The sequence below is a fragment of the Xenopus laevis genome, chromosome 4L, assembly GCF_017654675.1.
Source record: "Xenopus laevis strain J_2021 chromosome 4L, Xenopus_laevis_v10.1, whole genome shotgun sequence".
NCBI lineage: Eukaryota > Metazoa > Chordata > Amphibia > Anura > Pipidae > Xenopus > Xenopus laevis.
This window is the reverse complement of record NC_054377.1, coordinates 116,678,347-116,703,327: the sequence shown is the minus strand read 5'-3', so window position 1 is coordinate 116,703,327 and position 24,981 is coordinate 116,678,347. Positions and strand designations below refer to the sequence as shown.

At 41.3% G+C, this 24,981-nt stretch overlaps 2 protein-coding genes across 6 annotated transcripts in view; one reads left to right on the top strand and one right to left on the bottom strand.

Moving 5' to 3' along the window:
* The window catches only part of rxrg.L (retinoid X receptor gamma L homeolog), a 72,614-nt gene that overhangs the window by 12,810 nt on the left and 34,823 nt on the right, over positions 1-24,981 (bottom strand). For 2 of the 3 annotated variants that reach the window (XM_018256898.2, NM_001095479.1), the window contains 2 exon segments: positions 11,072-11,322; positions 9,700-9,853 (listed from right to left, as the gene is read on the bottom strand). In XM_018256898.2, coding sequence (XP_018112387.1) covers positions 9,700-9,853; positions 11,072-11,322 — 405 coding nt within the window. 3 annotated transcript variants of the gene reach the window in all.
* On the top strand, positions 1,093-8,136 carry LOC121403100 (serine/arginine repetitive matrix protein 2-like). Of its 3 annotated transcripts, XM_041590690.1 has the most exons (4): positions 1,093-2,909; positions 5,390-5,527; positions 6,492-7,168; positions 7,845-8,136. In XM_041590690.1, the coding sequence occupies exons 1-3, from the start codon at positions 2,300-2,302 to the stop codon at positions 7,142-7,144; spliced, it is 1,401 nt and encodes a 466-aa protein (XP_041446624.1). In that variant the 5' UTR covers positions 1,093-2,299; the 3' UTR covers positions 7,145-7,168; positions 7,845-8,136. The 3 variants fall into 3 exon arrangements, with proteins under 3 accessions (XP_041446624.1, XP_041446623.1, XP_041446625.1); XM_041590689.1 differs by having other exon boundaries at positions 6,492-8,136; XM_041590691.1 differs by lacking the exon at positions 5,390-5,527 and having other exon boundaries at positions 1,095-2,909; positions 6,492-8,136.

The following is a 24,981-nucleotide window of genomic DNA, read 5'->3' as shown; positions in this document are numbered from 1 at the left end:
TGACTACTCACTTCTCTACGCAGACCACTTTAATGGAACCTGTAAAAAGAGACCTCTGAAATAATATTGCATCACTTTGAGTGGTACAATATAGGTAACTGGAAATACCGTCTATAGTAGCAAATTATTAAACTGGGAAACATTTTAATAGGGATTAAATAAAAATTAGGCATATGATGTTACAAACAAGGGAAAGTTTTGCTCACCACAAATTTTTAAAACCATTAGGCGGGGGTGCAATGAGGGTGTGACAAATACAAGATTCCTCTGCACTCAACCCATTATCAATATATTTAAGACAGAGACATTTTGTGCATACTGCTACTGAAAAATGCCTTTCCCTTTAAACAAAACAGGGATTGTTTGTCCATATATTGCAATATATTTAAGATGGCCAACTACGTCAAAGTCATCCCATATCTGGCCAGTCCTATGCTAAATTTTCATCTGATACATTAAGAATTCTATTGCTTCATTATACATTTTACACAGGGACTAAGTTTTACTTGCAACTTACTTGCTGCTTTCAAAGTAAAACTCCCAAACTTGGCTGCCCTTTTATTAGACACCAGTGGGATCACCTGACTATAGCTGGGAAGGGTGGGAGCTACAACATGGAGCTGGTCACTGCTCTTGTATAACTATAACAAACAAGGGAAAGTTGTGCTCACCACTAATTTTTAAAACCATTAGTAGCAGTATGCACAAAATGTCTCTATCTTAAATATATTGATAATGGGTTGCGTGCAGAGGACCTCTTGCATATGGTGTTACCACAACTGAGTGTTATATTGTTAGGTTTAAGGGCAAGGCCAGACGTGGCGTTTTTTGTGGCATTTTCACGTTGCATTTTTAAAAAAGAACAGCCAGGCGTAAATATGCTACTGAAACCACATGCAACCGTCAACATGCGTTTTTCAGCACGTAGGATTATTTTCCCAGCATGCACTTCTCATTGTTCTCATTGAATTTGGACGCCATATTTAAAATACTCTACGTATTTACGTAAAGTGTGGTTTGAATCATGCAGATCCCATAGAGTCTATTGTTTTGGTAGTTTCTGGACGTATTGGCGTTTCTGCTAAAAAACGCCAATACTGGCGTCCAGTAACCCAATGACACAGGGCACAGCCTAGGGAAGCAGGGGCATGACAGAGCTAGAGGTGGAGAAGCCCCTCCTAGTTGTTTGTAGGGGATTGGGTAGCTAAAGGAGCGGGCAAAAGTGACGTAGGGCAGGATAAAAGGGGGGGGACTGAGGTTGCCGCCCCCCACTCCATTTTGTAGCAGCAAAGGAAAACTCTGCTTACCATGGAGGTGAACCAGGAGCTGGCTGATCTGGTCAGGAGATTCCGAGACGCAGCTTCTCAGCAGGATCCAGGATGGCTACAGCAGCAGCTGCAGGATCTTCTGGGGAGAGGTGAACCCGCACGACCAGCCACCCGCCCAACCCGTCGAACAAGACCCCCAGCACGGCTAAGCCCCCAGGGCACTGGAGGATTGCGGAGTCGAGCCAGGAGGATCAGTGCAAGCCCAAGCAGGGGAGGACTGACGCTCCGATCCACGGTACCTGCTGCCAAGATGAAGCCGACGGCAGCTAACACGCGTCGCAGGGGCCCAGGAAGCAGGCAAGTAACTGAGCCGGCAGATCACGTGACGCAGGCAGCAGTGAGAGGAAGGAGGGGTAGAAAGCCTGCTCCTCCGGCAGCAGCGTCTGCATTAGTTACGGCAGACAGGCAAAGGGCTGTCTCCCCCTCCTCTCCTCCAGCAACAAGTTCAGGCCCATCCATCAGGCGTGTATGCGCCCTCTCACCGCACGCAGCTTCTGCGGTGGAGGGAGGGGGGAGGGGGAAGGAGCCCGCTCCGCACACAGCAGCAGCAAGGGAAGATCAGAGAGTAGGGCTCTCCTCCTCCCCTCATTCATTAACCATCACGGGCACAGGAATTGTAGAGGGATGGGACAGCCCCAACACACGGCAGGGGGGAGGAGGGGGAGAAGCACACTCCAAAAACGGCTGCAGCAACAGCATTAAGGGATGAGCAGCATGGAGAGCTTTCCCCCTCCCCTCTTCCAGGAGCAGCCACAGCTGATATAGACATCAGCCCCAGAGCATCAGTTCTCATGGACATAGAACGGGGGGAGCAGTCCATTCCATGTTCCCCCACACATTCTAACCCCTCCTAGGCCTGTTCCACTCCCAGCCCTAGCACATCAGCAAGGCGTCGGCTAAGCCCTGTTCGGCCAAGGACTTCACCACCAGTCAGGAAAAATGATTTTACCAGGCCAGGGAGGCCGGCATCCATGTCAACGGCTGGCCAGGCACAGGGTGGCAGAGTAATCACAGCTCAGATACACCACCGGGAGTCAGGAGAACGTAGGGTGGGCACGCCAACAGGGAGGCGAGGTTGGCGTCAGGACCCAACTTCCGCACGTAGAAGCACTGTAAGGGTGTCCAGACAAGGCAGGGATCCCATCACCCCCACAAGGGAAAGGTCACCGGCTCCCCGTAATAGAAGCCGTTCAAGAAGCAGGGATAATAACAGGAGAGTACGGCGGGAGCATAGCCATAGCTCTGTCAGGAGCAGCAGGAGGGACGTCACGGCTCAAGCATGCTCGCAGGCAGCTCGAGTCAGTAGGTGGGAACGCAGTAGTAGGTCTCCCTCTAGGAGTTACTCGCACAGGGAGGGGCACTCTTGCTGTCATTTTTCTTGCAGGAACAGCCCAAGAATGTCTGAAAGGGAAGCATCGCGAGCAAGGAGCGTAACGTCCAAGGATGGGACACGGAGGAGGCGGTCCACCAGCCATGACAGAGTTCAACCAGACACGGTTCAAAAGCAACATCCCCCCAGGAGCAACAGGATGTCGAGCAGCTTGACGGCCCAGGGCGCAGCCACGGCCAGTGGGCCTGGAGGTGAGCAAAGTGTACCGCACAAGTCACACAATCAGGGTACTGAGTCACTATTGCACAGCATTCAGCAGATTTTGTCAAGCTGGGAAAAGGGTAACTCAGGCGGGCCAGCTAGGGCATGGGCACCACTGCACACAAGGGAAGAGTCAGCCGGTCCAACTGTGGGTCAGGCAGGGGTGGAGGTCAGTACGAACACAATAGAAATGGTGGCCACAGGGATACCAGCAAAGGGGTCAGTTGTGGCATTGAATGAGACAGAGGAAGGTAAAAAGAGAGAGAATCGGAAAGAGATGCCATAGCACACGGGATCCCCGATACAGCCCGGCAGAATGCGTACCTATCGTTCGCAGGCCACTGGGGGTGCATATTAAGGCAGAGGTCAAGGAAAAGATATGGAAAGGAGAGTTTGTAGAGATTTTCTCCCTCCTTCCACTGGAGGAGATTATCGAGCTAAAAGAAGACGACAAAAAAGATAGTAAAAAAGAAGAAGAAGAGAAACAAAAAAGATATAGAAAGCTCCCCAAAACATTTGGTAACTGGCTCCGAGCCTTTTGTATCCTAGCCAGCATTATCGGGGAAAAAGCTCCTGAAAAATGCTCAGCTCTTTTTTGTTACGTAGATGGTATCTGGGAGGCCTTCCGGGTTTATGGTGGGTTGGCATGGTGGCGCTACGACGAACAATTTCGCCAAAGGCTAGCGGCCAACCCAACCATGAGATGGGACCAGATGGACATTACCCTCTGGCTCAAACTTATGATGGCGCAAAAATCATCTCCCTTTCAGAGGGGGGCCGGGGCACAGCAAGCTGGCACCTCGGCCCCGATCAAATTTGGATACTGCTGGCAGTTTAATGATAGCCAATGCAAGTGGGGGAATTCATGCAGGTTCAAGCATGAGTGCTCCGGTTGTGGGGGCTCACACTCATATAGCAGGTGTTTCAAGCGGGGAAAGGCATCAGGAAAGCAGGTTGAGGCTACCAAAGGGCAAGACACCAGTGAAGTTAGACGTGATGCTGCCTTGGCTAAACCGCTACGGTAAGAGAGGGGACGCAGAGGCCATTGAACAGGGTTTTCGGGAGGGATTCAGGATACCATTCAAGGACAGAGAGGTCTCGGGGCCCCGCGGAATCTCAAGTCCGCAGAACAATTTCCAGAGATAATCCACCAAAATTGTTTAAAGAAATTGAGTTGGGCAGGATGGCGGGCCCCTTTTCTAGCCTGCCCCTGCACAACTTGAGAATTTCACCCTTGGGTGTGGTACCAAAAAAGGAGCCGGGTAAATTCCGGCTGATCCATCATCTGTCACATCCCAAGGGTAGCTCAGTTAATGATGACATTGACAAAGACCTAAGCTCTGTGTCATACACATCATTCGATCAAGCAGTAAAATTGGTACAGAGAGCAGGATGGGGAGCCCTTATGGCAAAAGCCGACATTGAGTCGGCTTTCCGATTGCTACCTATACACCCGGATTGTCACCACTTACTGGGTTGTTGGCTTGATGGGGCCTTTTTCGTAGATCTCTGTCTGCCAATGGGATGCTCTATCTCCTGTGCCTATTTTGAAATGTTTAGTTCTTTTCTGGAGTGGGTTGTCAAGTCCACGGCAAGCTGTTACTCCGTTGTGCATTATTTGGATGACTTTCTATGCATCGGCCCAGCCAACAGTGATATGTGCTTTCACCTCTTGCAGACATTACAGGAAATAACAAAGGCATTTGGGGTACCCCTAGCTAGGGATAAGACAGAGGGACCCACTACATCCATTCAGTTCCTGGGAATTCAAATTGATTCGGTAGCAGGGGAATGCAGGCTCCCAACTAACAAAGTTATTGAACTACAACAGGCAGTAGAGTCAATGAAACGGGCAAATCGGGCCACTTTGAGGCAGATTCAATCACTGCTTGGTAAATTGAATTTCGCCTGCAGGATTATTCCAGTGGGCAGAGTCTTCTGCAGGAGGTTGTCTTTAGCTACAGTTGGGGCTCGGGCCCCACATCATCATATACATGTTAATAAGGAGGTTAAGGCAGACCTAGCAGTATGGGGACACTTCCTGAGAGATTTTAATGGGACACTACTTTTTCAGGCCAAGGAGAAGTCAGCACAGGACATGCAACTTTTTACAGACGCAGCGGGGGGTTTTGGTTTTGGAGCTTACCTGGCGGGACAATGGTGCGCCGCGCCATGGCCATGTGAGTGGAGGGAGTCTGAACTAGGCTCCAACATAGCGTTTTTGGAACTGTTCCCAATTGTAGTGGCTATGTACGTGTGGGAACACATATTAAGAGACTGTAGGATCGTTTTTCATTCGGATAATATGACAGTAGTTCAGGCCATCAATAGTTGGTCCGCATCATCACCCCCAGTTCTGAGATTATTACGGACACTGGTCCTCCGGTGCCTTCAGTTAAATGTACATTGTAGAGCAGTGCACATACCAGGAAAAAAGAATGTCATCGCTGATGCACTGTCTCGCTTTCAGTGGGAGCGTTTTCGGGAGGCAGCGCCGGAAGCAGCACCGCGGCCATGCCAATTTCCACAGCAGCTTTGGCAGCTGGCGAGCGTAGACTGCTGGAGCTTGTAAAGGTTTCCTTAGCCAAGGCAACATGGACTGCTTATGGTAAGGCGTGGGAGGAATGGAATCAACTGACTGGCTGGGCTGGCGGTTTACTACCAGGGAGGATAGGCGCGCTGGTCTCATTTGGTATGTGGTCTGGCTCACAGAGCAGGGTAAGTCAGCAGCTTTTATTGATAAGCGCATGGCAGGACTGGCGTTCCAGTTCAAACTGCGAGGCGAAGAGGACCTGACAAAGGAGTTCATCATCAGGCAAGCGCTAAAAGGGGTTAGAAAAAGTAGACACTCCAAAGATACACGACGGCCCATATCATTTCAACTGCTGACACGGCTCCAGGGAGTCTTGGATCAATGCTGTTATTCAGGTTATGAGGTGCAATTGTTTAGGGCAGCTTTTGCACTGGCATTCTTCGGAGCCTTCAGGGTAGGCGAGTTGGTCAGTCAAAGCAAAACCTCACAAGGTGGCTTGTTGCTCCAGGATGTCAAAGTGTTTCAAGATAAAATCACAATCCGTTTGAGGCAGTCCAAAACGGATTCATTGGGAAAAGGGAAGGATATTGTGTTGTTCAAAGTTGATGGTGGGGCAACCTGCCCAGTTGGCTGTGTCAGTCGTTTTTTACATTTGCGAGGAGTGTGTGGCAAAGTTTTTCTGCAGCATGAGGATGGGATGCCATTGACCCGTTTTCAGTTTAATAACATCTTAAAAAAATCTTTGGACAGTGTTGGAGTTAACCCAAAAGAGTTTGGGACACATTCATTTCGCATAGGGGCAGCGACTGAAGCAGCCGGTCTCGGTTTAGGAGAGCGGATGGTCATGAAAATTGGGAGATGGGAGTCCAAACGTTTCCTCAGCTATATACGGCCAGGCTTGCTGGTCTAGGAGGCTCTACATGGTTTTACACAGAGCAAGTCGAATCAAGACACTATATAAAAAAAAAAAAAAAAAAAAAAAAAAACATTTGTTGGGTTTTCTGTTCATGTCACTCATGGTTATTTTGTTGTGTTTCAGGTGGCAAAAACATGGTATGGTTGTTGGGACATTCGTTCATCAGTCGGGCCAGAAGGAGAGCCGCAGTTCTCCAAGGGACCGCATTGCAGCTGGGCTTTCCGGAGGACCGCATATCAGTCAAATGGTTTGGTTTTCCTGGTCTAAGATGGTCAGGAGTATGGCCTACCCTAGTCAGGTTGGCCAAGGTGGAACAGCGTCCGGATATACTGGTAATACACGTTGGGGGGAATGACCTGGGCTTGGTTGCACAAAGGGATCTAGTCATCATGATGAAGCAGGATGTTGATAGAATTCGGTCACTGTTCCCCGGCATAATATTAGTGTGGTCAGAGATAACCCCCCGGTTGGTATGGAGGTTTGCACGGGACATACCAGCCATAGACAGGAGCAGGGGGAAGGTGAATAAATTACTCTCCATCTTTATACGTAAGTCAGGTGGCATAGTTGTCAGACATAGGGATCTAGAAAACAAAACAAAGAGTTGCTTTTCCACAGATGGGGTACACCTCTCCGATATTGGTATGGCTCTCTTTACTTTGGCCATCGCAGAAGGGATTGAAAGGGCCCTGGAGTTTTGTTTGGCGGTGCGCGGTGCTCTTAAGGTGTCAAGTGCACGCGCGGGTGGCGGGATCATGGAGTCCAGGAACCAATAGGTGTGTGAGCACGGGAGTTGCAGGGTTAATGGGTAGCTGGAAGGCCTGTCACCTCAGGGGTAACAAAACACCACACGAATAGCATTTGGTTGGGTAGCAGATGGGTTACAGGCTACTATGGCAGCTGGCAGCGCTGTTGCGTTGTGCAGTTATAAAGTTCTACTACAATACGTAGGTATTCAGGTTTACTGTTTGTTATACAAATACTATTGTGATCGTATGCTATGTTAATATGTTATCATTTATAGTAGTGTGTTTTGTACTACAATACTACTTGTTATAATAAAATTGTTCTGCGGCCTTTTCATCCAAAAAATGATTTGTTGTATTTTATTAAAGGGGGACTGGAGGAAGGGGGGTTGTTGGTTAGCTGGTAAGGGCTGATACAGGTACCGACCTTGCCTCTGTCAAGTAACCCAATGACACAGGGCACAGCCTAGGGAAGCAGGGGCATGACAGAGCTAGAGGTGGAGAAGCCCCTCCTAGTTGTTTGTAGGGGATTGGGTAGCTAAAGGAGCGGGCAAAAGTGACGTAGGGCAGGATAAAAGGGGGGGGACTGAGGTTGCCGCCCCCCACTCCATTTTGTAGCAGCAAAGGAAAACTCCCACCCACCCTCCCCTATAGATATTTGATTGGATAAGGATACGGCGGGATCATGGAGTCCAGGAACCAATAGGTGTGTGAGCACGGGAGTTGCAGGGTTAATGGGTAGCTGGAAGGCCTGTCACCTCAGGGGTAACAAAACACCACACGAATAGCATTTGGTTGGGTAGCAGATGGGTTACAGGCTACTATGGCAGCTGGCAGCGCTGTTGCGTTGTGCAGTTATAAAGTTCTACTACAATACGTAGGTATTCAGGTTTACTGTTTGTTATACAAATACTATTGTGATCGTATGCTATGTTAATATGTTATCATTTATAGTAGTGTGTTTTGTACTACAATACTACTTGTTATAATAAAATTGTTCTGCGGCCTTTTCATCCAAAAAATGATTTGTTGTATTTTATTAAAGGGGGACTGGAGGAAGGGGGGGTTGTTGGTTAGCTGGTAAGGGCTGATACAGGTACCGACCTTGCCTCTGTCATGTGGTGGATTTCAGCTTGCAAGCGCCCTGTGTGAATTGCCATAGTGCTTTTTCCATTAGTTTCAGGGGTAGTGCAGTTTCTGCATATTTACGCCTGGCTGTTCTTTTTTAAAAACGCAACGTAAAAACGCCCGCAAAAACGCCATGTCTGGCCTTGCCCTTACTCATACCCAGTTATGGTCTTGGTAACGCCACCCTCCTTAATTATACGGTGACGTGATTATAAAGAGATTCCTTTTGCAACACAGACGCTGGGGGGCCTGCACTTTATCAGTCAAGCAGGGACAGAATTGTAATCTACCTATGAGCCTATGACTAAGGCTACAGTCAGATATGACTGTTTCTCAGTCTATGGATAAACACATGACAAGAAACAGCCTGACCACTCACCTCCGCTCCATAATGTTTCTGCACCTGCAGGTACGGAGTAAGCCTGGGTTCAGGCACATGGAGCTGATCTAGACCATGTGTTTGCACGCAGGCCAAGAAATAGCCATGTTTGGCCGTAGTCTTGAGACCAGTCAGGTGTCTAAGATTTTTTTAATGTTTCTTGATTATATCCCCTCCCACTTCAACTTGGCCCTTGTGCGTGACAGTTGCGCTATCTAGTTTCACCGGGAGTTACCTTCCCAAATCATGGCATTTTCTTTAATATTATATATTATGCCTTTTAAAAGAGTAATACTGTGGCTATAAACATAGTGCTCAAAGATATAATATTATACAGGTATGAGATTTGTCATCCAGAAAGCTCCAAATTGCGGGAAGGCCATCTCCTTTAGGCTCAATTTAAAACAAATAATTACAGTTTCTAAAGATAATTTCCATTCACTCTGTAATAATAAAACAGGACCTTGTACTTGTTCTAAACTAAGACAGTGCTGCGAAATATGTTGGCGCTATATAAATACATGTTAATAATATAATTAATCCTTAATTTCTTAGATTTGTGTTTAATTATTTCTCTATTTTTCAGCAGCTCTCCAGTTTCCGCAGCTATCTGATTGATCAGGTCCAAATTATCTTAGTAACCAAGTTTGAATGAGAGACTGTTATGAATAGGAGAGGACCTGAATAGAATAATACGTTCTGTAACAATAACAATAAAATTGTAGCCTCACGGAGCAATCATTTTGTGGCTGCTGGGGTCAGTGACCCCCCCATTTGAATGATGGAAAGAAGAAGGCACATACATTTAAAAACTATAACAAACACATAATGAGGACCACTTGAAAAGTTGCTTATAATTGGCCATTCTATAACCATGGTAAAAGGTAACGTAAAGGTGAACCACCACTTTTATTGAAATTTTGTGAGGCAAAAATACAAAGTACAGGCTCAATCTTTTCACTTGAAGTGGAAAATAATATAATGCATTTATTCATAAGGTAATATTGCCTATTTATTCATAATATCTTATGGTGAGATAATATATTGCCAAACAACTGGAGCAGACACTATGTAATACCTGAGGACCTGTCCCCACAGATGGCACAGATGTGTTTGGTTAATGCCCCTGGGCTGTTGCAGGAATAATTGTTCATGCATGGACTCCCAAGGCTGCTTAGACCTGGTGGAGGCTTTATGTCTTCCGAGCAGCTTACATTGTTCAGGATGTTAAACTGGGGGAAAAGAAAGGAGGAAAAGAAAGGAGGAAAAAAACCAAATTAACAATCAAATGTAAATATTTAAACTATTTCTCAAACACATTCCATTAAAATCTATACAAAACTTTCTATAAACTAGCATATTATGCTTCTCATGTCTTAGTAACTGTAATTTTAGTGGCAATATGCTACGATTATCACATATGACACTGCCTCCCATGTTTTGACAATGACATGGGGGGGGTTCAGAAGGGGTATAAGGCTGACGTTGACCAAATACTTTTCAGAGAGAGAGAAGATTAAATAAATAAGACATTATATCACTACAGGTATCTGGAAAGCTTTATCCAGAAAGCTCTGAATTAGAGGAAGTTTGTCTGTCTCCCATTGTCTCCATGTTAATTAAAAAATTCTACATTTTAAAACATATTTCTTTTTTCCCTGTAATAATAAAACACTACCTTGTACTTAATCCAAACTAAGATATAATCAATCTTTATTGGGGGCAAAACCAAATTGGGTTTATTAAATGTTTAAATGATTTTTAGCAGACTTGATGTATAAATCACAGAACTACCCCTCATTCAGAAAACCCCAGGTCCCATACTTGTACTAAAGCCCAGTCCAATGAAGACCATCTTGGAAAAGCAAGAAGGTATATTTGATATGATTTACTGAAGAAGTGCAAATAATTTGCACAAGTTTTTACCCAAAATACAACTCAGCTCAATAATTTATACTCAATTCTCAAACTTTAGTGTCACCACTTTGAGGAAAAGTGCATCACATGGTTGCAAGTTGTACCATTTGACACACATTAATTGTGTTCTGTTCAACTGTCACAACAACAAGCCTCTTATGGTGGCCATGCACGGGCAGATAAAGCTGCCGATATCGGTCCTTTAGACTAATTCAGCAATTTATCTGCCTGTGTATAGGGGCTTCCGACGGGTCTTCCCAAATGAGATCTGGCCACGATATAAATCGAGAAGGTTAATTTTATCCGCCGGCCGACCCGTCGGAGCCCATTGTTCCTCAATGTAATCCGATCGTTTGGCCCTAGGTCCGAATGTTCGGATTACCCTGCCGTTTGGCCAACTTAACACAGAAACGGATGTTTGGGCAAAGCAGGTTGTGAACTTGGACTGAAATATTTTCTGGCACAGTTTAAGAATAAACACCTAATGTGGCTCAGATGGGACTTGGAAGGAAAATGCAGTTAGAGGCACTTACTGGTGGACTCTCATGGCCAGGGTAATTGAGGATTGTTGGAGAAGGCAGGGAGTGTGGTCCCATGGAAGATGCAATCACTCTGTATGGAGGGCCGATGTTGTTGCCTGGAGAGCACATAGAATTCATATTTGTTGTCATAGACCTGGGGCCATTAAGAGAATTTCCCATGTATCCTGGGTGCGTATCTAGAGAATTCATCGCTGCCAGATTAGAGGAGCTGACTGACGTTGAATGTGCATGAAGAGGAGAATCTGTGAAGGAAGAATAATGCAAAACGATTACAGTAGAACCCCCGTATTATGTTTTTGAGGGGACCAGAAAAAAATGGCGTAACATCCAGGGAAATGTCAAATCAGGGAAATGTATTTTGCATAATATATAGGTGGGACCACAAAACAACAATGTAAAATGAGGGGAAACTTAAAATCAGGGGATATAAAATTGAGATTTCACTGTATTTTTAGTTTCCCCCATAAGTCTTTTTTACCTGTACCAGTGTTTTCACTTTTCCCATTTCAACATTTTTTTCTGCCCATATGACATTGTCAACCTTCCCCACTGTGCCACTGTCACCCCATGTCCCCATGTATCCACTGAGCCGATGCTCCGTCTCCCTCTGAGCCATTCTATTATCCATTCATTCTATTATCCTATCTCCTTCCATATTTCCCATTTTGGTATTAACCATACTTTCCACACAAACCACATTTGTTCTACACACACAGTATTGGAAAAGTATAAACAAAACCATTCACAGGACATTTATGTGATAATTTCCCATTTATGCCAATACATTCTGAGACAAGGTTTTCGGTAGCCCACCACAGTAAGTAATATGAAAACCTGGGCCGCAATTCGAATTGATTACTATCAAACCTGTAACCGAATCCGAAACAAGATGTTGGTCTTTCTAATGAATTCATGTTTTAAGTTTCATCTTTGCATTCCGATTCTAAGGATTTTATAGGTACAGGTAGGGCTTATACAAACTCACCGGGGGCGTAACTACAGAGGAAGCAGACCATGTGGCTGCAGGGGGGACCCAATTCATATACAATTTGGTAAAACAGGACAACCTCTAGACTGGAAAATTATTTGCTGTGGAGCCCAGTAATATCTAGTTACGCCACTGAGCCTCACCTAGTATTAGTGACATAAATACACATACACACAAATTTGTTTGTAGATACAGTATAATACAGCGGAGAATTACAATGGTTCTGAACTAAGGAAACAGTTGATAGTACAGTAATGTGTCTATTTGTATAATCAGACATTGTTCTAAAGGGAAAACACTACTTTACCAACACTGAGAATTGAATCTACAAAGGCACACGAGGTGAAGAAGTTTACCTAGTAAACATTCCCAGCACTGTGAAGCAGCAGGCATGCATTTTGATGACATTTGCAAGCCATACTTATTCAAATTACATGGCTGCCATTCTCCACAGAGCCAGGACATTGCTTGATAAACATGAGTGCTGCCTGCTCACCTCAGAGCTAGAATTACATGACTGAAAGGACATCTATTTTCTTGTGCCATGCACACAGAGGGGGAGACATGCTGATAAATATAAATCCAGGCCAGCCACTTACTCCCACAACAAATGTAGCCAACAGCAAATGTGCTACAAATAAATGCTGAAAGCCTTTAGCACCTTCCTACTATTTCTGTCGTGCCAGATTTATAGTAATCGGGGTGTTACAAGCTGTTACAATGATTTATTTATATCTTCAACATAAAGTCATTTCACTGGTCCGTGTCCATGTTAGTACTAGACAAATTAGCTCCTCCCTGTAGAAGGACCTGCCCCCAAACAATTATAAGTCATATGTTATGGAAGATGGTGAATTCTATTTCTGATAAGAGAATTTGTTGTAGCTGCTGATTCATTTCACACTAAAACAACAAGTTTGTAAATGAAATCAGTGATCAGCCATTCTGGTTGTTAAAAGGTTAACAGGAAGGCTGCATCATTCCCTTAATCACTTAGAATTTCTTCTCCTCCTCTAACGCACTCGGCCGCCTCTCTCAGGAATTTGCTTTGGCTGTTGACTTATGACTTATTACTAAACACACCCTCCAGCCTAACAGCCAATAAAGAGATAGCATTGCTGGTTCCCATAGAAACCTAACCACCTCTCATGAGCTCAGCTTAACCATTACAGTGCTTAACCCATCATAGTATGTTGTGCCTATGTAAACCTGCATCATTCTGCATTGCATAAACTGAAAGGAGTGGTTCACCTTTAAATTAACTTCTAGTATGTTATAGAATGGCCAATCCTAAGCAACTTTTCAATTGGTCTTCATTATTTATTTTTTTATAGTTCTTAAATTATTTGCCTTTTCTATTTCAAACTTTCAAAAGGGGGTCACTGACCCCATCTAAAATCAAATGTTCATTAAGGCTACACTTATAGGGGGTTATTTATCAAGTCCGAATTTACCTCAATATTTTCTGAAAAAACTCCAATTCTGCACAGGTGAAAAATCAGATTTTCAAGATTTTTTCGGATTTTTCATCCGATCTTCACGATTTTTTCAGATTTTTCACCCGAAAACTCAGAATTTTGCCCGAAAACTTCAGGGTATTGCCAAAAACCCAGCGCACATCAAAAAATAATTGGGACTTCTCCCATTGACTTGTATGCAACCTCGATAGGTCTGAGATGCCGGATTTTCAGATTCAGACTTTTCCCATCCTCAGGGTTTTATTAATTTCCGAAAAATTCGTGATTTGTTAAAAGTCAGATTTTAAAAAAAAAACACGATTTTTTTGTGATTTTTGCATTCGGAGTTTAGTAAATAACCCCATTTGTTATTGCTACTTTTTTATTACTCATCTTTTTATTCAGACCTCTCCTATTCATATTGCAGTCTCTTATTCAAATCAATGCATGGTTGCTAGGGTAATTTGGACTATACAACAAAGATAGGGACATTTTTTATATTTTTGATATATATTTTTTTTATTATTTTGCATTTGTTTTATCATTTTTTATGCTCCTGCAGTTTTTTTCACTTTTTCTATTTTTTCTTTCTTTATTAATCATAGATACTGCTAGCTGCACTACGAATATATATGTTTGATGTGTTTGGCATTAAGAATTACCACTATGCATTAGATAACGTGGAAATTATAGTTGCAAATTATAAAAAAAACAAAATTAAAAAAACAAATAAAAATAGTTACAAAACGCATCGCCACATATAGAGTATTTTGATTAAGTGGTTACACTTGCAGGTGGTTGCTTTTCACATTGGCGGATATTGTATGTCACTTTACACTGGTTCACAGTATATAGGCCTTGTTCAGTGGGGCATGTTATGCATCACATATATTAGATTATAAATTAAGTTATGTAATTAATTGGAGATAGCCATCATATTTTCATGGAGCGTTGATGTAGATGATATAATCCCCCCCCCCCATATAAATAGAAACACCACAAAATAACCCTCCAAGACCCTAGGAGCAATACGGTTCGTGAGGCATAATATAAGATAAGAAAAAAAAGGGGGCTACTAACACTAGTGACCTTAGCAACCATGGAGTTAATGCTCTAGTTAGTTACGTTGAGGGAGTGAAGTCATAAGCTTACAAGGGGTTAAACCACTGGACCAGAAATTATATATTTGCATCACATAGGTTTAGCTCTTTATTTTTAATTATTTTGACTGGTAGCCAGAGATATCAATTAAAGATCGTGTATTTCAGCTCCTGAGTTAAACCCAAAAGCTACAATTTGTAACTAACTTATAATCATACATTATTGTATTGATACAATATTTGTTGCTATTTTGAGAATTGTTTTTAACTTGTAATGTTTTTTATGGATAATGTTGGTCAATTATTTGGGGAACATATCTGAGAAAATAGCATTGTATCACATAGCAGGAATGTTTTAACTTTATGGGGGGTTAATGATGTTTAGCATAATTATATGTCATTTTGACACTGTGGTTTCCCGCCAGAAATGCAGATTTAAGGCATACTTGCTATGTTTCAGTACTTTTAGAAAGGCCTTGGATAGGGCTGAAACGTCAGACTGAGGTTCTGTAAATAAAGACCAATTTTATTCATCTAGAGTCCTGAGAGTGCGGATTCTTTTCGAGGTATTATATATATATATATATATATATATATATATATATATATATATATATATATATATATATATATATATATATACACACATATACGGTATATATATATATATATATATATTTTCTGAAAAGGGCAAATAATTAAAACAAACTATACAAACTAGAAGACCAATTGAAAAGTTGCTTATAATAAGTCATTCTATAACGTATGGAAAGTTAACTAAAAGGTGGACCACCCCCTTTAATGATTATTTACAACCAGAACTATTTTTTACCCCATGTAGATTCTGCGAATGACATTGCGATTGATGGACACTTACTCACCTTATGATATATAGTGAATAAAGTACCCCCTCTTGTAAAATATATGGATATTATAAGTTATCGAGGAGTTTCATGACCATATACAGGTCATGGAACTCCGAGGTAACTTATAATATCCTCATATTTTACAACTGGGGGTACTTTATTAATTATAATACACAAATTTTAGTGAGTCATGTGACAGAAATTACATCACTACTCACCGTTTATAACTGATGACATCACTACTTACCGTTTATAAGGATATAATTTACAAGATATTCACGGCTTTTGTGTATTATATAGTGAATAAAGTACCCCCTCTTGTAAAATATAAGGATATTATTAGTTACCGAGGAGTTTCAGGACCATATAAAAACACGAGGCCGAAGGCCGAGTGTTTTTATACAGGTCATGGAACTCCGAGGTAACTTCTAATATCCTCATATTTTACAACTGGGGGTACTTTATTTATTATAATACACAAATTTTAGTGAGTCATGTGACAGAAATGACATCAGAACTCTCCGTTTATAACTGATGACATCACTACTCACCGTTTATAAGGATATAATTTACAGGATATTCATGGCTTTTGTGTATTATAATGAAATATTTTTATCAATACAAGTCTAACTTTCAGAGACAAATGTATTTTACACTGTAGCATATTTACCAACACTCTAGTACACCTTTCATTCAGTATTCTCAGTTTAGTAACGTTCCTTCATTTAATTATTACTACAGGTAAAGGATCTGAAATCTGGAAACCCATTATATATACAACTCAGAATTATGGGAAGTCCATCTCCCGTTGATTCCATTATAATTAAATAACTTGAATTTTTAAAAATGATTTTCTTTTCTCTCTGTAATAATAAATCCGTACAGATGTGGGATCCATTATCGAGAATCCTGTTTTCCAGAAGCTCTGAATTATGGGAAAGCCATCTGCTTTAGATGTAATTTTAAAGAATTAAGTTACATTTTTTAAAATTATTTCCTTGTTCTCTGTAATAATAGAATATTACAGGAGTGGCCATACTTTACTAATGCAAGGTCTACTTTTAGTGATGTTGTCCCATTATGATCTACATCCATAAAAGCATTGTTAGCATTCTGTTCCATGGAAAATATTATTTCAATATTGATTTATGAGAAAATGTATATTGTTACAGTATATTTAACAAACAACTATTCCTTATGTGACCTAAACATAATAAATATCTGAATGAAAAGAATGAAATAGGAGGGTGATATAGACAAGCTGTTCATTGACATTGTCTTGAGATCTACTGATCACCAGCTAAAGGTCTACTGGTAGATCCTGATCAACCTTTTGGGGCACCCCTGGAATAGTACATTGTTATTGGTTCCTTATTGAAACAGAACAATTCTATTGGATTACATTCATGTTTAAATGATTTTTTTTTGTATACCTAAGATAGGGAGATCCAAATTACATAATCATCCCTTATTTGGAAAATCCCTGGTCCCAAGCATTCTATATACTAAGATAATATACACATCATCCTAAAGGCCCTGAAAATCTCAATGCCCAGTATATGGGGCCCTCCAACAGGCTTCCCCAAAAGTCAGCCAGATGTCGATTGGCCAGGCTTAAAAATCCCGTTGGTTAGAGGACCGCATTGTTTCGGTGATGAGGTCCTCGATCCGACTGGCTGCTTTCTCCTCATTGTGATTGTTGGGCCCTAGGGCCCAGAGGCAGGAACATTGAACTTTAAACTTCAATTTTGGGAAAACAGTCACAAACAAAAAATGTAAAGCAATTGAAAAAAAATCTTCTGGTAAAAAACCTAAAAACAACAGAATTTAAAAAAAAAAAGTTGGTTGGTTACTAGAATGGGAGTAAATATTGTATCTTTAATGACACTGCTGCTTATACATATATCACAAACCTGTTGCTGATCCTTTGCCTAAACTTTTACTTTTTCTCAGCAGAAACTCCTGATGCTGTATATGTGTTAGTTCAACTTGAACTAGAAAGTCAGCATCATTATCTGTGGGACACTCCACACCAGTCTGTCAAATGTTTTGTTTTTTTGAACACTAGGGGGCAGGTTTTGTTAAAACTAGTGACGGCTGAACATGCCCTTAAAGCAATGCACTCAAGCCACACTGACTGTAAGGATTTCTGCCACTCAAGAGTGAAAGATCTCTCAGTGTAAACCACTGGTGCAGAGATTCTAATCTGATTCTAAACGACACGTGTCTGGCCAAGATTTCCATATGTCACTGCTCGACTTCCTTTAGGTAAGTCAGAACTACTTAGCCTCTGATTAACTAATTGTCCTTAAGCAGGTATATCCCTAATGCATTGTAGCAAGTAACAAGACTATTTGTACATCAATCATCCTATGGCATGTGCAATAAAAACACTATAATGGATGAGATGGAACGTACTGTAGTATCAGGAGGGATAGATGTTAATGCAAGTAGGACTTTATGATAGGGCAGGTGATGCAGAAATCATGATGGGGCAGATGATGGTATACGGAGTATGTACTGAGATCAGATAAGGCATTAAAGGACACACAAACCCAACATTGTGTTCCATAAATAATTTGATTACATAAACAATTCAATGTCACTTTTGTTTTAGGAATATCCCTAAACAACAATTCTAATACACAAGCTAAAAAGGCATTGACAATGTCACTATTAACTGCAAGGGAATAATTAGCCTGAAACGGTTATCGTCGACTCCATACACCGCAAACACAGCAACCCACTTTCCCATTTGGTCTGTCCTTATAGTATCAGTTCAACAGTACATCACAGTAAGTGATCACAGTAAGTGTTGTACACCAACATCCACAGAGAGTCTGTCAGTAGAACAATTGTTTCTAGAACAGCAAACAGATATGTGTACTTAACGGGAACTTACTGCTGAATCCTGCAGGAAACTTCATGATTGGCTGGTACTGTGTATCCATTTTCAGTTCATGATTAAAGCACCACTCTTCCTCTCTGGCACAGGGTAAGGGGGTATAGCCCTTGTACTCACACGGAGCCTAAATTTCTCTCCACAATTGCGCCTCCTGATCAAAGCAGCCTGATTTGTGTATGTATTGGGCTGGAGTCAGGGCTGCCAGCTGTATCCAAGCATCGCTGCTCACAGACTTCACACACTCACAGCTTTAGCACAGCCACAGAGACACAGAGCAGGATGATGTGCCTAGTTCATAGGGGGTGGGAAAAGGATTAAGGCAAGGGAGGAGGGCTCAGTTTCTTGCTACTCAGTGCAAAACCAGGGCAAATCTTGTTAGAGAACCTGAGAAGGGTCAGTACAACTTGTGCTAAGCCTCCACACTCAATATTTTGCTACTTTCCTTGAACTTAAGTTAAATTACTAATAAGGATACATTTCCTTCATTTAGATTTCACATGATTGCCCCTGTTTAAAACACATACAAGAATTGGCAAATATTATTTTTATTATTCATTTATGGAAGCAGATTATTAAGGGTTTTTTTTGCACATGCTTATGGTGCATGTTGCTTTAGTTATGTAATAGCTTTAGCAAAGGTAAGAACTACTTTAAAGATTACAAGGTACAACAATGCTAAGATATAAAAAGCACACCCTGCCATACTTGTTCTGTTCTTAAACTACATTTCCCAGAGTTCTCTACCAGCCGCCGCTGGTGTCTCTAAATTACAATGAACAGGGGAAACTGCAACATGAAACAGGTTCATAACATATACTGTAATCAATGGGACAGTATAATGCAAAAATGGCAGCTTTGCAACAGTGTATGTGTCTGTGTGTGGGGGGTCATTTACAAAAAGTATGGACATTTTATAAGTTCTAGGATCTGGTAAGAATGGTGGATCATTCGAGTAAATTATATATTGTATGTACAACAAGCTGGTGTTAATTAGAAGCTCCTGTGCTGAGTGCATTTGGAATGAATCCAAGGGGCATTTATGTTGCTCTATGCATTAACTACCTAACCCCATGACTCTAAGGGCTCTTACAGACGAGCGTTTGAAGCTGCGCTCCCCTGCGTTCCGTTTTTATGCGTTCAGCTGCAGGGGAGCGCAGGAGTAGAAGCATTCCGTTTTTTTCAATGGGGCTGTACTCACACAGGCACGTGTAGGCGCCGAACGCAGGAAAAATGCAGCACGTTGCGTCTCAACCTGCGTTCGGCGCCTACATGCGCCTGTGTGAGTACAGCCCCATTGAAATAAACTGAATGCTTCTACTGAACGCATAAAAACGCAATGAAAACGGAGCACAGCTTCAAACGCTCGTCTGTAAGAGCCCTTAAACTATTCCCATATATAAAAGATATTATTACATTAGCAACCTATGGAGAATCTAGCATCAAAAATAATCAAACCCCAACTAAAGCTATTGCTTTGAGAACTGAGATTTAATGTGTATGTCATAATCCAGCTCTGAACATTCGCTGCAGTTTCCCAGCTGCCCAAGTCATAGGTCAAGATGCGTTGGCTTAAACCAGATGTATATCACACTTACGAGAATCAAAAGGTTCGAATTTCTCACCACACATACAATTGTGTCAATGATAGTCTGTGATTCATTTATAAATGTAAACAACCTCTGCTAACAGTTAAGTTATTATTTCCACTTCCTCGGGCAGCAGTAACTTCCACTAAACATTCCCTGTAGCCATCGATCAATCTCTATCATTGGCTTTGAGATATATTGTTGGCTATATGTGCATTAGTTGATAAGCGGTTTGCACTTATATTTTTATTGCTTTGCTTTAGTCTTACTAAGGAACGTGACTAATAATTAGCTCTGGGAGTCTGAATTGCCCAGAATAACAAATACATCAATTTTTTTGGCTGCTCTGTACATTTTCCAGCAATGTTTGGGCTGGAGATTCTTTTCAGATGACCTAGCTTCTAGTTATGCTTCAGGTAAAAGAAGGAACTTCTTTTCTAGACTGTTCCGATACAAAAATGCAAAATGTTTTGCTATCAATTCCTTGAATGTCAAAATGGCTAGCAAAATGTACTTGGCATCCTCTGTATGTTTGCTTTTAAACAGGTGACCAATAAATGCTACCTGCTAACTGGTTGCTATGGGTTACTGCTCCTGGGCAAATTTAGTGCTTTTTATTACATAACCCCCATAGTCTTGTACAGGGTCTCTGGAAACTCTTTTGGACTGTGCTATGATGAGTGCCCACTAACTGTTATAGAAACCAACCTCAAAATCCTTTTTACTTTTACAAAGATATGATCCACCTCCTCATTCTAATCACCCAGCTAGGTTATTATATGTCACATAGCTTTTTCCTGGCAACCATTGTACATGTATGGGATCCGTTATCCAGAAACCCATTGTCCAGAAAGCTCTGAATTATGGGAAGGCCATCTCCCATAGACTCCATTTTATCCACTGCCTATTAAAGTCTTCTGCCTAACCCTAGTCTGTGTTCACTGCCTTTAGTCGCTCTCCTTGCCCTTCCCTCTACTACTGTGCATGCAGATCAGATTTTCACAATTTTTTTGGATTTTTCACCCGAAAACTCAGATTTCTTATGCTTTTTTTTGCATGAAAACGCCGAAAACATCTGGGTATTGCATGAAACCCAGCACACATCAAAAAATCATTGGGACTTCTCCCATTGACTTATATACAACCTCAACAGGTCTGAGATGCCGGATTTTCTAATTCAGACTTTTCCATCCCCCGAAAAATTTCGTGATTTTTTAAAAGTCTGATTTTTTTAAAAAAAAAAAATCACTATTTTTTCAAGATTTTTGCATTCGGAGTTCAGTAAATAACCCCCTAGTTACTAGTTATTTTTTGCCACTAGATTATACTACATAATACTATTATTACAGCAGTAATTACTACAGAATAACAGTACCCCATGCTTCTAGGCAAAGCTACTGTAGGCATGGTATTTATTAAAGGGCAACTAAAGCCCCAAGGAGAAGATTAATTTGTCAATAGCAGAAGACTGCTGTACAGATTTTCACAGGTACCAGCTCTAAGTAATTAAGGCTTTGGTCCCTTGATCCCTACCCGGTGCTTGAGGAATACTTTTAAAATCATAAGACTGTCAGCACAGAATAACCTACATCCATGCACTTCTCCAGATATTTAAAGCAAAATATACAAAAAAATAAAACCCTTTCTTAAGGAGAGTTTATTTTCCTCTGTGTTTGTTTTGGTGTTTTATTTGGATAAATTGCTTACTGGCTGCTATAGAAGTCATTAGCCTGGGGAGGTTATGATGGAACATTGATATCAAATGAAAGAAGTATCAAGCCAAATCTAGTTGCCCATTACATTATAACATAAGAGAGACGTGTTGGGGCTGCGAGGAGCTTTATAGAAAATAAAGCTCTTAAATGCATTTTAAGTATACAACACTCCTATTCCCAGCCTCAAACAAGGGGAGAAACCTATGTGACACATGTGATTTTGTTTTATTTTCCCTGCAGCGATCCTTTGGCAATTCTGTGTCTGACTGCTTGAAGTTGTCTCCCAGCTAACTGTAGTGGAACAGAACTCATAAATACTTCATGTGATCTGAAACTGCTAAAGACTCGCATTCCGCTGGAGCTTGGGTTCGCTGACTCTTTTATTGTGCATTTCTTTTAACTTTTCTTTTAAAGGATGGGGGTGAGGGAGGCAGAACAATAACAACAATAATTAATAGATTAAATACAGAAACATTTAAATACAATTAGATGATTAAAGAGCAATGCAAACCAAGTACTAGGCTGTATAGGAAGTATTGCTGATTTTATAGGTCAATTGTGTCTTTATTTTTGAAGGCCCTGGCAGCAGAGAGATATTAAAGGGGAAGTTCACCTTTGAACTTCCTAGTCTTCCTCTTACCAGCCTGTACCTGAAATGCCATCTAGTTATGCATCCTCGGTTCTGACTTCCAAATAGCAATTAAGCCCTAGCAACCAGTCAGGATTTTTAATTCCATAAATACAATGGCGGATCAAATAACTTGTAAGTCTCGTGGATATAAAAAATTACTACTAATGTTAAATCTTTAAATATCACTGTGTATACGCTACTAATGGTAAAAAATCCAAATTCTCTAAAAGGGGGTTACCAATCTGTAACCTTGGACCAGCCCATTATATGGCTATCGGAGATAGTGGAGTAACTAGTATGCATGCTACTTTTCAACAGTAAAAGAATAAATACAACATGGGGACTGGTTGCTATGGGTCACAACCTGGAGAAAATTTTGAAGTAAAGTATGCCAAAAAAATAAATGTTTTAAATATGTACTGTATTTTTTATTGCTATCACATGCCATTCGTAATTGGACAGATGCAGCTGAAATACAGCTCCCAGAACGTTCAGCTGTCAAGTTGATGGGAGTCATAGTTCTACAACATCTGGAGAAAAATAGGTTTCCCAGCATTACACAAAACGACTTCCAAAATTACTAGGGGCAGAATCGTAGAATGATATTAATCAATGGAGTTCACCATTTAATAAATATGCTTTTAAAAATCCCATAGGAATAAATAAAAAATGAGTGAGTTTTTCTGTGCTGAGCTCTAAATTCACACTTTGATAAATCTGCCCCTAAACCTACATAAGAGCAGTTTTCCAAAATGTTCTGTTCTTCTTTAGATTTTTTTCTCCCAATACATTTACGGTGAATTATACAGCTGGAACCAACAATAAAGGGAACAATAGTTCTGCTGTTAGGGCATTGGAATATGGTTTGCAATTGATGGAAGGGAACCCTTGAAGATGGCAGTAGCTGTAGGGTTTCATACCCCCCAACTGTCCCCTTTTTAGCGTGACAGTCCCGCTTTTGACAGCTCAGCCCGAAGTCCCGCTTTTGTACTGGAAAGTCCTGACTTTCTCTGCACTGAACAGCCGAAAATAAAACAAAGTTTCTAACTTAATTGGTTTTTGCCAGAGAGCCCAGAACAGCTAACATGTACAAATAAGATACTTTGTAACAATTTTGAAATAAGCAAATAACTTATAGTAACAATTTAGATAAGGAGGGCCCTTGGAAAAAGCCAGACTCACAGCTTAAAGGGCAATTCACCTTCATTAGCAAAACTGTAATAACTGAAAAAAACACAGAAATATGTTCAAACTTTCATAATCTGCCAAATTTTGTAAATTGAACATGGTAATTAGGAGGTGTGGCCACAAAATGGGTGTGGTCAAAAAAGTTTTTTTCTTTTTTTTTGTCCCTCTTTTTATTTCCAAAATGTTGGGAGGTATGGGGTTTCCTCCGTGCATTGCATCAATAGGCTGCAATGTGTGTTTAAGTAACAACACCCCAGCATTTGGATTCGTTTTGTCAAATCAGACTATTGTGTTAAAAAACATGGCAAATTGCATCCAACATGAGACTTTGCACACTGCACTTGTAGAAGGAAATTACCCGTCATGTGATCATGTAACACGTAATATATTTTGTAAGAGAAACCCAGAACCTCAGCTAGAAAAAAAAAACTCCCTGACGACACCAGCGTTTAACAATCACAGCACTTGATAGGGGCCAGAACGGTGTAAAAAGACTGATACAGTGAGCTGAGCAGAGACAAATGACACACACAGAGCACAGAGGGACAGAAGGAAACTGCCAGGCTGCTAAACAGAAGCCACATTCTAAGCCAATGTTCCACTAACTTGCAGCTAATACATAAGTGTCTAATTAGGGATTAATCAGACCATGTCAATAGCTCACAGGAGTGTTCATTTACTAACTTTAGGGGACAGCTCTGAGGCTTAAGTTCTTGTCATTAAATCCTCTTTTATACCTTAATAATGTTTATCTACTAAGGACCCAGCTGGCAGCTAATGTTTGGAGCTAAACCCTTCTGGATCCTCTGGTGCTAAAACTGAACGGACATCAAACTCTTCACAGTCTCAGTAATAGGTTAAACTCTGGGCAAGGCACGGCTATCGATTTGTGCAGGAAAAAAAAAAGAACATAGCGGAGGGGCAACGTTTGAGCTGCCATTTTACCATTTTAAAAGGTCTGAACACTTCTGTGTCATAATAAGCTTTGTAGGTCAAAAGGCTTAGGGAAGCTAAATAGTCATGTCATTTGACATACTCACAAGGCAGAAGGAACATCACGTTAGATGCTACATCATAATAAAAATCTTCATTATAGACTGACCTTATAAATTCACATTTATTATAAGCAGGGCACAAGTGCTGGAGAAATAAGGGCTGCAAAGTTAAACCCATACAATTACTACTTATGCCCCTGCTTAGTACTGCACTGGGTGCCTGTGTTAGAAGACACCAATGGGCAGATGTATTAAGGATTGAGAGCTGTGTTTTCCATGAAAATGCAAGTTTTCAAGGTTATTTTTTTGGTCAAAAATCAATTTTTCGGGTAAAAAAAACCCCTCAAATTTATCGAGATTTTTTATACCCCAACCCTGGAAATAACTTGAATCTGAAAATACACCTAAAACCTGTCGAGGCAAAGGTCCTTTTAACCATTTGAAGATGTTAATAGCCTTCATGATGCTTG